Source organism: Sinocyclocheilus anshuiensis, unplaced genomic scaffold (genome assembly GCF_001515605.1).
Source record: "Sinocyclocheilus anshuiensis isolate Anshui unplaced genomic scaffold, SAMN03320099.WGS_v1.1 scaffold774, whole genome shotgun sequence".
In the NCBI taxonomy this organism is placed as follows: domain Eukaryota; kingdom Metazoa; phylum Chordata; class Actinopteri; order Cypriniformes; family Cyprinidae; genus Sinocyclocheilus; species Sinocyclocheilus anshuiensis.
Genome location: NW_015542393.1, coordinates 875,478 through 889,947, shown reverse-complemented (window position 1 = coordinate 889,947; position 14,470 = coordinate 875,478). Strand labels below are relative to the sequence as shown.

The window sequence follows — 14,470 nt, the reverse complement described above, 5'->3', positions numbered from 1 at the left end:
TTTAGGTATAGAAACATTACCTACCCATAACAGGGTTACATTAGGGTTAGGGTTAGGATACAGGATACAATGTGATGGCCACACTCATTCATCATAGACTAGCATTTAAAAACTAGAACCTGCTCCATATACTGAATATTTATTTTTTATTTTTTTTGGATGATCTTTTTTGATACCCGAGTACACAAAGTGTCTAAAATGACCCTCCCTACAAACAAAAAGCAAGTAAGAACAGAAGTCTACATATAACTTTTTTTTTTTACTTCTATTTTCTTTTAAGATTTGTCACATTCACTTCAATTGCGTTATTGTAACCCCAATTTTTTCAAGAAATGTTTTGAAGTAAGGAGGGATAAGTGAAAATTATTTATGTGGTAATATAATTTTTTTTATAGTCGCAGAGATGCTGATCCCTCTGTTCTTCAGAACCTCAAATCGCAAATCGAGAAGCTTTTGGAGGCCTCTCATGGCTTGGAAAATGTTTCCAGACAGATTCAGGAGATTGTTTTCAATACACAGGGAGCAGCACATAGGGCAAGCCTAGTGACAATCTTAAAGGAAACATTCATGTGTCTTATCTGCAGAGGTACGCACACAAAAAAACTGCATCTTTAAATAGCCTAACCAAAACACAGTAAACTATAAGGAACAAATATGCTGCTAAAACAGTAACATGGGTATTGCTAATGTTCAGTCTATTCAATGCTACATTCAGTGCAAGTGTGTGGCCCCTATTCTACATTTGACTTGCTGTTTTCCAAAACATAATCATTTTTATTTTCCATATAACTTTTTTTTTTACTTCTATTTTCTTTTAAGATTTGTCATATTCACTTCAATTGCGTTATTGTAACCCCAGTTTTTTCAAGAAATGTTTTGAAGTAAGGAGGGATAAGTGAAAATTATTTATGTGGTAATATAAAATTTTTTTTATAGTCGCAGAGATGCTGATCCCTCTGTTCTTCAGAACCTCAAATCGCAAATCGAGGAGCTGTTGGAGGCCTCTCATGGCTTGGAAAATGTTTCCAGACAGATTCAGGAGATTGTTGCCAATACACAGGGAGCAGCACATAGGGCAAACCTAGTGACAATCTTAAAGGAAACATTCATGTGTCTTACCTGCAGAGGTACGCCCACATAAAAACTGCATCTTTAAATATCCTAACCAAAACACAGTAAACTATAAGGAACAAATATGGTGCTAAAACAGTAACATGGGTATTGCTAATGTTCAGTCTATTCAATGCTACATTCAGTGCAAGTGTGTGGCCCCTATTCTACATTTGACTTGCTGTTTTCCAAAACATAATCATTTTTATTTGGCACCAGCTGCAGTTAATGTTGACTTTTTATATTATAAAAATACTTTATAATAGGTATAGCCGTGTAGGCTATATCCCCCCCCCCAGCTATCATTGAAGAACCTGTATTCACCTCATGCTGCAGGAGTGTGGTGGGGTGCAAGGTCTGTATTGACCAGTGGATGGAGACCTCAAGGCAGTGCCCTAAATGCAGATCTGAAGATTTTGTCATCACAGAAGTTGCAGGCCTATCCAATGTTCTTGAAGCCACTAAGAGTTTTGTGTAACAGTATGCATTTTCCCACTTCCTGCAGTAACATCTAATGTTCTAATGTTCTTGAAGCCACTAAGAGTTTTGTGTAACAGTATGCATTTTCCCACTTCCTGCAGTAACATCTAATGTTCTAATGTTCTTGAAGCCACTAAGAGTTTTGTGTAATTCTATGTAGAACAGTTTGCATTTTTTTCCACTTCCTGCAGTAAAATTTGTTCAGTTAGTAAGGTTCAAGCAGGGTATGTGCAAATGTGATAGTTTTCTAAAACATTGCAGTTTTGTTTGCATGTTTTGTGAAGATTGAATAAAGTTTTTACAGATTACATTTTCCATTGTACTTACTGACGTACACCTCTGCATGCAGACACCCAACGGTGCAAATTCATTTATAGATTTATAATACTTATAGATATTTTACATAAAACCCAGTCCTGAACCTGAAGAACCATGTTCTGCGGAGTTCAGCTCCAACCAGTTCCAACACACTTGCTTGGACATTGCTACTGATCCTGAAGACCTTGCTTAGCTTAGGTGTGTTTATTTGGGGTAGCTAAACTTTGCAGGACACTGGCCCTCCAGGAGCAGGACTGAGAGCCCTGACATTAGCTCTTTACATTCATTGCATGTGATTTATCAACACCTAGTACATCTTAAAATATAGAGCTCATGAAAAATAAAAGTTCCAGATGGACAAACATTAAATGCATAAACCAGTGTGAATAAACAATATCTTAAAAGAAACTTGGAGATAGTTTGAAAAAGCCAGAATGGGAAGTTTTAAGTAGTTGTACAGCTTGAAGTGTGAAGCTTGTTCTTGTACACAGATATGGCATATTCATGGCAGTACACATGAAATTCATGTATTTATTTGTCATTTAAACTGATGTAAACAGGAAAAAAGTAGACTTATTTTTTTTAAATCCTGTCGCCCTCTCTAGTGGACATTAAGTATTAAGGCCTTCATTGCTCAGATAACGAAAGTCAATAGGATTTTTTGGGAAGGTAAGTCCGACCAGTTAGAAAAGATACAGCAACACGAGTCAGACGAGTCTGAAGGTCTGAGCTGAATTTGGTGAAACATTAAAGTTCTAGTCGGTGTCAATTACTCTCATAATAAATAATAATAATAATGTTTAAATATATGTAGGCTTTCTCAAGCCCAACAAAGAAGACTAAGAAGAGAAACATCAACCAATTTAGTATGTAATAAAACTAATAAAATTCAAAAACGAATAAACGAGCCGTTTTTCCATTTCTCGTTATTGCATTCCAAATAGGAGATGAAATAATCAAAACGTACACCGACCGACAATCCGTGTATCATTAGTTTTTTTATTTAATATTGAAAGTGGAAAAATGAGAAAACGGCTCGTTTTTTCCAAAAAACGAAATAGGAGAATTCAGCTTAAATTTTATTTTTTCGCTCAGGGGTAGAAAATTGAATAAACAGCTTGAATCTACACGTGGGCGCAAACCGTGCCATCATCAGTTCTTCCGCAGTATCAGGCAGCAGAATAATAGTCCTCCACTGCTGCAGTATGGATTAACCCTCTACTACATGGTTTAGCCATATGGCAACATACTCTTTGTTGCCAATGATGTGCTTTGATTAAGTCACATGTCATGCAGTTTTTTTTCTGTGGCGAGATTTCTGACAGACTGCCGTCTTGTCGGTAGTTGCTGAAAGCAAACTAAAAGGTCAGTAACAAACAAGGACCAGTCCGTGTCACTTCTACAAAAAAATCTAAAACATCACTGTTATGATGTTATGATGACATATTCACCTCTCAAACAAGTTTTTATAAAATTAGTTTTTGGTAAATCATTCAAATGTATGCGTTGCCAAGCGGCAACACTGTGCAATAGTGGTCTGAGGAAAAATATTAATTATAAGTAAGCTTACACTTATTCTAAGTTAGATCCACTATTGTATGCTGTTGCCGTATGGCAACATATCATAAAGTACCTTAAAATAATATTTTTTTCCACATTTGTTTTTTTTACAGCACTTCAAGTTAAGCCATTCTTAGAAATGTTTTTTTCTATAGGTCTATCATAATGCGTGTGCGGTAGAGGGTTAATTACCCATTTTATTGCAACTACATTTCATATTTTTCTCATCAAACAGACTAATGAATAGCTCGACACAACTTGTACTGGGGCAGAGGGATTTCTTCTGTGTGGACCAGCGGTTCTTAATGTGATGAAATAATTTGCGCACATTTTATAAATGAGGCCCCAGGAGCTGATGCATGCACAGTCATGAAACAGCACATGGCATGCACAGACATGATACAATGGAAAACTGAAACTAACAGTTGACTAACTGAAATTAAATTATTTTTCTACTCTCAGACAGGGGCGCCGTTACACATGAAATTGGCTTGTATACTGCGAACAAAAAGATGGAGTTCCTGTCAGAATTCACAGCACTAGCTCCATTCCTTTCCTGTTGCATTACTCCAAGTTAGACTTTGACTAGTATCCCCTGCGACGATATCATCACCTCGATGGCCATCGGTTCAAGACCACGGGAACCAGACAAGTCCTCTGCACCTGTGTTGCAGCCTGAAATTAAACCATGTCATGCAGGTTTCGTCTGGCCTGAGGAGAACTGGCCCCCCAACTGAGCCTGGTTTCTCCCAAGGTTTTTTCTCCATTTCTGTCACCGATGGAGTTTTGGTTCCTTGCCACTGTCACCTTTGGCTTGCTTAGTTGGGGACGCTTGACTGATTGCACAGACACTATTGGAAGATAACTGAACTGGATGATGACATCACTGAATCATCAATGAACTGGCTTTAGCTGGAAAAACGACTCCGTTATTGTCTTCTTGCATCATTGACAAACTATTTTCCTGTTTGACACTGTAAAGTTGCTTTGACACAACCAGTATTGTATAAAGTGCTATACAAATAAAGGTGACTTGACTTGACTAGTAGCCTATATGTTGTATCTGATTAATTTGTCTCTCAGTACCTTCAACAGTTACATTTATCATATATTATTAAGTGTGTATATATATATATATATATATATATATATATTTAAATAATGTATAGGCAATAATAACGCCAATCTTGCATGTCAAGAGTGCAGCAACTGCGCCATCTAGCGCTCAATGTCTGAATCTACATTTCAATAAAATTATATCACTCATACCTCTCAGATTGTGATAATTGAGATGAAAACTCGGTTCCAACACCAAAAACCGACATTTTCCCACTTTCATTTCCTCCCTATCCTATCTCTTCCTGTTTGGTACACAGGTGCGGTTATGAGACATTCCAGAATGTTGTTAGGCTGTGTTACAGTAACTTTTCCCACTAAAGGCCTTAAATATAAATGCAGGCACACGTTATATAAGTTATATGCCTATACAAAAATCATTACTCATAAACATAACGAAACATCTCCAGCGTCTCTCACCGTAAATTAGCCTTTGGCTTTTTAATTCCAACACTGACCATATACAAAAAAAAGTAGTCAGTTATCTTATCATAATAATTTTGTTATGATTATTATAATTTCAAACAACCTGAATTATACCCATATGAAGTAGCCTAAAGCAGGGGAGAATATGTAAACTTTGAGGAAGCGACTCAAATCTGTTTAACATCTTTACAGAGAGTGGAACAGTCAAGAGAGATCTCATTGATTGGTCTAAACTCACGAGGGGGCGGAATGAGAAACCACACAAGATAAGAAAACTATTAAAACAACTTTCTGTTTAACATACCAAGAGACAAACGCTAAGCGGAAAAATAGAGGGTAAACGGTAAAGAAGCGCAGTGGACCGGTTCTTCTCACCTGAAAAACCTTTGAATAGCACACCGCTAGAAAATAATCTAGACGGGAGGGATTTCACCTTTAAACCTTTTAAAAATACTTAAAACTTTTATTTAAAGAAACTTGAGGTTTCGGCGCCATGCCATTTTTTGTATTTACTCCATTGCCTTTTCTCTGTCTCCTCATTTTTCTTCACGTCTCATCAACTTCAGAGGTGAACAGCTCAAACAAGTCAATCAGTCAAAGTAAGTATGATTCTCATTATATTAATAACTTTAAGGTTAACACCAACATCCAGTTTTAAGTGTATGTTACTTTAGTTTTCATATGAAAAGTACGTCCTTTTGTCAAAAACATAGGCTAACAGAAACTAAAAAATAGGCCTACGTACAGTAATCTAGCTAAATACGCACAGTAAGCACCATTAGAATAAGAATCAGAAAGAATAAACTATGAGTTATTGCTTAAACTATAATCTCCCTTGATTTTCACATAAGGTAGTTCGAATATAATGTAGGCCAACACAGCATACAGAAAAATGTGTGGGCGGCAGCTGTAACATGCACAGACATGACATTCAGTCTAACACATCTAGCCTACATTTCATTAGGGGTTCAATCCCTAACTGGCTGCAGGTCACGTGGCTGGCAGTCTAATTCTGGCAGGTAACGTGACCTGCCTGGCGGTTGGAAGATTTATGTTCATATGACTTTATTCTTTTAAATGATCGACGTTTTGTGGAGTGATATGAATAACCAGCCAGCATCAGCCGTGAACCAGGATCACGGCAATAACCAACCAGTCGGGATCACGACCATTTGAACACTTTATTTGTGATAAACCTCCCTAAAATGTCATGACATTTTATCATTATTCCGGTACCGCTGCAAGTAGACTACAAGAGAGTGATATGTTTAGATCTTTTTGAAATAATAAATAATACGTTTTTAGAGAATGGGTCACCCATAAATGTAAATGATTTCATCATTCACTCACCCTCATGTCCTATGGAAGCCATTTCGTCACATAAGAAGAAAAAAACAAACATAATTATGCCATACAAATTTGCAGTTGTGAGAGAAGTAGCCTACTACGAGATAAAAAGTCGGAATTTATGTTATAGCCTACTCAGTCGTAATTATGAGCTAAAATGTCGAAATTATGAGATAAAAAGCCATACTTATGAGCAAAGAAGTCAAAATTATTGGGCTATATAAAAATCGTAATTATGACATCAAAATAATTAAGCCATAATTGAGAGACAAAAAGTATAAATTCTGATAAGACCATTGAAAAGTTGACAATGTCATAACTTCCTATGTAATAATTATGAATTTTATTATGTCATAATTGTATTTTAAACGTCAGAATTTTCCCTCAAAATTAGGCTATATAATTTTGTCAGTTTTAACTTTTCATCTCATCATTTAGACCAGGGGTCGTCAACCTTTTGGGCATGAAGTGCCATTTTAAATTTTTCTGATTAACCACTGTGCCAGTAAATTTGTAACTAAAGTAGGCTAACTAAACTTAGCTTCACTGTTTGAGAGAGACACAGACGGAGGTAATTCACACACGCAACTTTCATCTCTCTCAAAAACATCGATTTTACCCCCGTCTTGCAGAGAAATATAAAGTAGTAATTCAGTATCGAAGCTGTTTTATTAATGAAGGTCGTGGGGCAGAGATGACAAGTTCTGTGCTGCTGAATGTTTCTTTATGTGCGCCAGGCGATCTGTGTTTGTGTGTGTGCGTCAATTAAAGCAGCGCATTAATATAGAACGGTGATTAAACTGAACGGTTTAAATGCACAATTGGCCTTGTCACACACACACACATAAAGTGGTCTAATTTAATTTCAAATTAAAATAAAGAAACTCTTTATTTACAAAAAATTAAAAATGGCACTTCATGCCCAAAAGGTTGCCGACCCCTGCAGTAATTGATTAGTTATGATGAGTAAATGATGAGAAAATTGTAATTTTTAAGCAAATGATGTCTATCTGACTCGATTAATTTTTCAAGCACAAAGAAAATAACATTCAATATCTAATAGTTTTTGATTGCTTTCTGGGTGGTCCTACATTGTGATTGAATGAATAAATCTATTCTGCCATTCTTAGGAAAAGTGACAAGATATAAATAAGGCTAACAAATCTGTCTTTCCTCCTCTTAGGGGCTCGGGCCTTGCCTCTGATTAACGATTCTATTCCAGAGAAGTATAAGGAGCAGATGCAGAGCTACAGCTTTACACTAGTGGTTCCTCTTCTCTGCTTCATCGCCTTTTTCACTGGGCTTCCCACAAACTTGTTGGCCCTCTGGGTGCTGCTCTTGCGAACTAAGAAGCTCCCATCCACCATTTTGCTGATCAACCTCACCATCTGCGATCTTCTGCTACTGCTGGTGCTCCCCTTCCGTATCGTCTACCACTTCCTCGGCAACAACTGGACATTTGGAGAACCATTCTGTCGTGTTGTAATTGCGCTCTTCTATGGAAACATGTACGGCTCAGTGGTTTGTCTGGCACTGATCGCCATGGATCGCTATGTAGCTCTTGTTCACCCTTTTGGTGCCAAGATGCTTAGAAGTAACAAGAATTCTGTCTATATGAGTGTTTTGGTTTGGATAGTGGTTTTAGCTGCTGTTGTGCCCTTGTTAGCCTCACAACAGTCCTATAAGATAATCAACCCTCCTATAACAACTTGCCATGATGTACTACCTATAGCACAGCATAAAAACTACTTCCTGCCATACTTTACCACTCTCTTCTCCCTCTGTTTCCTGCTTCCACTGCTGGTTGTGCTGTTCTGCTATTCTGCAGTGTTACGTACCCTTATGGCTGAAGGGCAGCGTTTTGCTCATGCAATTAGAGTGACTGTGCTGATGTTAATTGTTTTTGTGGTTTGCTTATTGCCTAGTAACATTCTCTTGCTTTTGCATTACTCCAAATCAGACTTTGACCTTTATGTTCCATACCAGATCACTTTGTCTTTCAGCACCTTCAACAGCTGCTTCGATCCTTTCATCTTTTATTATGTGTCTAAGGATTTCAGAAAGAAGTTATGGGAGACCCTCAGATGCTTTTGGTCTGATTCAGAATCCTCCTCAGAATCTAGGACAAAGATGACCTTACTATCAAAGATGAGCAGGACTGAAGGAACAGCTTGATCATGAGGTTAGCAAGACAGGCATGCAAATCTGAAGATATCAGGTTATATACTCAATCATTCTAGGGCGTATTGAATGATTACCATATAGAGCTGTCTGTCCACCCATCTGTCAGTCTGCCTATCCATGTATATAACTTAAAATTAGTTTAATTTGCACAGAAACCTCAACTGGCATGAGGAGATATTAATTCATTTCCTCCTTATTTCCTTTAGTCATTTGTGATACAAGAGACAAATAGGTATATTTAAAAACATTTAAAGAGGCAAGGCAACATACAACAGTAGTCATGCTTTCAGGCTTTCTTGCATGACGGCCCAAATGCATGTTGGCATCTAAAATTTGAATGCGTTGAATGCTGTTTGTAAAAAAGCACAAGATGGCTCAGCAAGCTCCAGGGCCTAAAGTTGACTGTTAGATTAATAACGGTGGAAAATTGTAATTTTAACACTGATATAAACAGTCATGCATTTCATGCAGATATCCAACAAAACCCAGACAATTCAGTGTTTGTAGGAGCAGTGCGAAATAGCCTTAGAGCTTCTAATATTATATTATATTATATTATATTATATTATATTATATTATAGTGAATTTAGTTCAATAATGAAAGATGTGTCTATTCATATATATACATAAAACAAATGTGGAATATATAATTCATTTAATTTAACTGAACTAAAAACTGAATACATTTATCAAATTCAAACATTGGAAGGTAAAATGTAATGTATATTTCAGCCATGTAATATACAGTATACTGGACATGTGACAATACAATTGTGGTGTATATATTAATCATTAATTAGCAAATGGAGGACTAAAATGCCTTTATGATGCTGTTTTTACAATAGAAACGTATGAAAAATAATAGTTTCTCTGTGTATCTGAATAAGTAGGAAGTACTGAACCACATCAAATCCACATCCATGTCTCTTATGTCAAGAACTGATGATTGCTTTGTGCTTTTTTTGTGCATGTACATGACAACCAAAAATGTGAATATATATATTTGAACAGTTTCTTGTTTTATAATGTAAAATGTATTTTTGTAAAATGATTTGCTTGAAAAGTATTCCTCTTTCCCATTACCTATCAAAATTAAAATGAAATGGACAGATGCCAAAATATTTCATGATTATGTAGCTTAATTGACTACAGTATCTGAAAATGCTCATTCTGTATACATTTAACAAACAGAAACACCTCAATATGACTTGATATGAGAACTGAAAAACTAAATCCCACATTATAAATATTTTATTACAATATTTCATATACCTGTGTATGACATACCAGTTTATGTGTATGATGATCAAAAACATATTATTTTTTATTGAATTGTGATTCTTTTTTTTTTTCTGTGATGCTATATATATATATATATATATATATATATATATAATATCTTTGTTACTAACTTTGGATATCACTAGTCTTTATACAAATATTTCACATGAGAAGTGTCTCTTTGTTGCCTTCTCACCGAGGAGAAGTGAGTCCACCTTTAGAATTTCTAATACAGATGGCCTCTTATGTCTTTCATTTTTGATAATGATTTTTATCTACAAGTGAGTGGTATGTTAATGGGATTAATTTTTGCCCCAAATTATTCCAACTTATTTGTGGGGTTTTTTGATCATTTTTATGTATTTAATAGTGACGTTAATCCCTTTCTTCCACGTATCCTAAAATGGTATAGATATGATATATTATATCTTTATGGGTCATCATTACAGCTCATGAATTTGTGACAATTTCCACAAAGTTATGTGGATAATTTGGAATTTACTTTGGAAGTGATTCTGTTACATGTACACTTTCTTGACATGTGGTGAGAAAAATGAAGGTATATAACCTTTATTTACAAAGGATACAAATTGTAACACTCTTTTGCTTGCCACTAGTTTTCTTTGAAAAAGGGACTTACCAAGAGTCAGTTTTAAAGAAAAGAAAGATAAAGACAATTTGAAAAAGTGGATATTAACCTGATTGGACTGATGAAGTGTTTATGACAGATTTCCATAAAACATGCAGATTTGCTTAAAAAGAAGATGATTACATTTCCACAAAATGAAACATACTCTTTTACTTTAACTGCAACGTACTGACCTATGTCTTATTGTATACGATCCATTTTTACAATCCATCCAGAAATAAATTCTCTGTTTCAGTACCCGCCATTGATTACAAACAGGCTAGAAATGTAAGTGGTTGTACAGTTCATGGCCAATTCGACAGTAAGTTTCTTTGTCAATCTCTGAGACTACTTATTCAGATTCAGAATGCAAACTATCAATGTGGAAATTGTGCGCAGTCTAACAACATTATTATTTTAATATTATTATTTATTTATTTATTTGTTACAATACTGACAAACAGGCAAATACAAAAGTGTGCATTATTATATTCATGAACACACACAAAAGAGTATGTATGTCTGGTTTGTAATAACACAGTTAGCATACCCTAGTTTGACTCACAACAACAAACGGTCCTTTGATTTCATTCTTCCTCTTGCTTTGTGTTTGAACTGTCTTTCTACTTGATTTTCGCTTTGTCCTGTCACTGTTGAAGAAAGCAGCAGAAACAGAAAAGGAGAAACATGAAATAGCTGGCCATAACAGCTGAAAGCTGAACTGATTCTGTGCTGTGGTTTATTTGCAATCAGACTGCAATAATTCAACGTTTTATTTTTCGACTTCTACATTAGCTTCTTTAATGATATAGACATGCTCCACAAACTCTTACTTGTCACTGAAACGTCTAATGACATTAATAACAGTGTATTTTGTTCACTTGGTTTCCCACATTCAGTGATTCAAAAGTGTTGTGATTTTATAATGTATTTATTTAAGAAGAACAAAAGGGCAGACTTTATTTGCTTTTTGCAAACATTCATTGGTAAACTGGTATTTCCCCCACTAGCATGCACACTGTCAATCGGTTTAGATTAAACATTGATAAAGTGGCACTATGTACTACATGTATTTACACTAAAAACGTAATCAATAGCTTATGCCTGGTGTCCATCCTAATGTATAAACATTTACTGGCACCAAATTATCTCTTGAAACTCTTTTGAGCTTTTATCATATTTTTTTTTTTTTACCACCACATTTGTACTCTAGTTGCACAAGGTGGAATAACTGACAAAGCCAAACAAAACAATATCCAATGAGAAAAAAATAAAATGGTCGTAGTAGAGTGATTGTAAGAGTTTAGTTTTCATTGTATGTTTTGCACTGGCTTATTTTCACTGCAAAAGAAAATGTATTTAAATGAGAAAGTGGTCTGTTGTTTCCCTTTTTGGCTGTTATGCAATGTCATTGTGTTTGGACTGTGTGTACGAGTGTTGAAAGCAGAATTTCCACAGAATTTCCACATGACTCCAGCCAAAATATAAAACCTCACAGTTAAATGTTCCTACCAGATTGAGGACGACAGCAGAGAAGATAGCATCTGAAAACAAACACTTACAGGACTATGAGACTTTACATCCTTTTCAGTTTTCTGCTTTTGGCTGGTAAGAAATTACAATTTAATTGAAAAATGGACATTGGCTTTATACTAGAAAATGTTCTTTAAGCCTAAAAAATGATTCCCTTCAATTTGATCCTACAACTTAACTTGTAAATGCTGCTTATAAGTAAAAAAAAAAAGAAGCACAAATCTATGGCATGAATGAAGCATAATTCATGTTCTAAATTCAGATTTAATGTGTTTAAGGTTAAATTAAATACAGGAAACATTTTCTCGCAAACAAGAATGAGTATTACAATGAGTTTTATTGTTACATTATAAGATTTGCTAAACTTTACTGATGCTTTATGGTGTGTCATTACAAACATTGCGAAAAGAGTAAACATGCAAAGTAAACATTGCAAAAACAGTTAAACAAAAAACAGTAATTATGCAAAATAAAGTCTCAATGTGTGTCTCTTTTTCAGTGATTTGCAGCTGTCGTGTTGATGATAGTCAAGGTATGAAATGTAAATGAAGAAAAAGACAAACAGGCAGAGAAATATAAAGACAGACAGAGCATAAAGTAACACAGGAAATTCGTTTCATTTCACAGTGAAATTTGGCCCCCTCTGCAGTGGGAACTCAAGTAACCGTAAAAGAGGATGTGATACGAAGTATGGCTGTGGAAACTATGGGGCCAGCCGGTAAATTGTGTTTTGTTTGTGTTTCCTCTGACTCCACTTATATAGAACTCTATTTCTCAAACAAATGTAGTTTTCTCTGACCTCTCCTCATAGCTCTTCCCAGAAGTCATTGATGACACATTTAGTGGAGGCCGTGTTATGATATATTGATATCATTCTTTTGTTTTGAGTGTGTTACCACACGAACTTGACACTACCCAACGTTACCAAAGATCTTTAATCTGCGCCATAGACAACATACTAATAAAATCCATCATCATTTACACACCCTCATTTAGTTTAAAATCTGTATCTTGTTATTTTGCAGACAGACCAGGCCTTTTTTTCATACAGTGGAAATTGATGTGTCCTAACATTATTATTCACTGAACGACTGTCACAAGAAACACAACAACAAATAATGTTTGATGACACTGAACTCATATCTAACTTGATACATCGTGTCTGACTGTACGTTAAGATTTTAGAGGTAGATCAGAGGGAAAGAAGATTTTGTAAACTTACATTTGATCATGTTGAGTAAATGATGACAGAATGTTTACTTTGGGGTGAAGTATTCTTTTATACATGTTTGTGCTGCAGAGGCGGTGGAAAACGGAAACATGAGGGTCTTGACATTGTGTGTGCTGATGGAGCCACAGTTTATGCTCCATTTGATGTGAAGCTGAACGGCAAAGCTGCACCATACAAAAAGAACAATGCTATCAATGATGGCATTAATTTGAGCGGAGAAGGTTTGTACTTACATCTTCACATCTGTTTAATGTTCTAAAAGCATTAATAACAATGTAGCACAACTTACTTTTACAGACTTTCATGTTCGTAGAAAATAAAGTGCTTGTTTGATAAAATACTACTACTATTATAGGACATGTGGAAAAATATTTCTTACATTAAATTCATAATCTCACAATAATCTCAAATCTCCCCACATGATCTTTCTGGCAGGTCTCTGCTTCAAGTTGTTTTATGTTAAGCCGGACAGTTACTCTGGGACCCTGACGAAAGGGCAGAAGATCGGAACTCTGCTCCCAATGCAGAATGTTTATCCTGGAATCACTTCCCATGTTCACGTTCAAATGTGTGACAAATCAGATCCCACCAAGTACTTCTGATGCTGATGGAGCTGATGACCACCTGCAAACCACTGGCACGAGTCTTGTGCCATTTATATCAGCTTTCTTTCTGTATGCTGGTGCCCTGCCCTGCCCTTTGCAATCTAATAATAAAGTATTGAAGACTATTATGTTCTCAGTGTTACATGTGGTAAATTGTACCATCATAGCATATAAATCATCCTGCTGTTTGGATTTATTCACAAAGAAATACAAAACAGTGTCTGCTATACAAGGAAGTTATACACACTGATCATTAGTAAGAAAAGTCAATAAATAAATAAATCATATGGCATTTGAATCTGTGGCTGTGTACTCTAATGAATGTTCATGTTTAGTTTGAGCCAACCTGCTTTTATTTTTCATGTCCTTTTGTGTGCTGCTCTGAACTATAGACCTTCATAGTTCTTTGTGGCAACCATTAATTCTACATTTAGCTGAAGTCCATTTGTGTATGTCAGAGCAGAAAACCAGAGAGAGAGATATTTTAATAGTTCCCTTTCAAGGGAACTTCGAACTGCGTCCTCTAGGGGTCGTTATGGGGGACGCCTCGTTGTGACCCGTGTCTGAAGCATACATTCAAAAAACACCAACAACATGTTGGCCGGCGACAGCCCATGACGTCACTACCGGTGCGACTATAGTATAAATAGG

The 14,470-nt window shown here is 35.7% G+C and overlaps 2 protein-coding genes across 2 annotated transcripts; both read left to right on the top strand.

The window, feature by feature from the left end:
* The first annotated feature begins 5,241 nt into the window (after positions 1 to 5,241).
* On the top strand, positions 5,242 to 9,060 carry LOC107692817 (proteinase-activated receptor 4-like). The gene is made up of 2 exons (XM_016492017.1): positions 5,242 to 5,609; positions 7,541 to 9,060. The coding sequence occupies exons 1-2, from the start codon at positions 5,504 to 5,506 to the stop codon at positions 8,530 to 8,532; spliced, it is 1,098 nt and encodes a 365-aa protein (XP_016347503.1). The 5' UTR covers positions 5,242 to 5,503; the 3' UTR covers positions 8,533 to 9,060.
* Positions 9,061 to 11,951: 2,891 nt separating this feature from the next.
* Positions 11,952 to 14,104, top strand: LOC107692812 (leukocyte cell-derived chemotaxin-2-like). The gene is made up of 5 exons (XM_016492014.1): positions 11,952 to 12,058; positions 12,483 to 12,515; positions 12,611 to 12,701; positions 13,284 to 13,435; positions 13,650 to 14,104. Exons 1-5 carry the CDS (start codon positions 12,019 to 12,021, stop codon positions 13,814 to 13,816), a joined length of 483 nt encoding a protein of 160 aa, XP_016347500.1. The 5' UTR covers positions 11,952 to 12,018; the 3' UTR covers positions 13,817 to 14,104.
* Positions 14,105 to 14,470: the final 366 nt, after the last annotated feature.

Excerpts from the sequence above, each read along its gene's own strand:
- LOC107692817 (XM_016492017.1), top strand. The coding sequence starts at position 5,504 with ATGCCATTTTTTGTATTTACTCCATTGCCTTTTCTCTGTCTCCTCATT. Across the intron at positions 5,610-7,540 it reads AAACAAGTCAATCAGTCAAA|GGGCTCGGGCCTTGCCTCTG; the intron begins GTAAGTATGATT and ends TCCTCCTCTTAG.
- LOC107692812 (XM_016492014.1), top strand. The coding sequence starts at position 12,019 with ATGAGACTTTACATCCTTTTCAGTTTTCTGCTTTTGGCTG. Across the intron at positions 12,059-12,482 it reads CAGTTTTCTGCTTTTGGCTG|TGATTTGCAGCTGTCGTGTT; the intron begins GTAAGAAATTAC and ends TCTCTTTTTCAG. Across the intron at positions 12,702-13,283 it reads GGAAACTATGGGGCCAGCCG|AGGCGGTGGAAAACGGAAAC; the intron begins GTAAATTGTGTT and ends TTTGTGCTGCAG.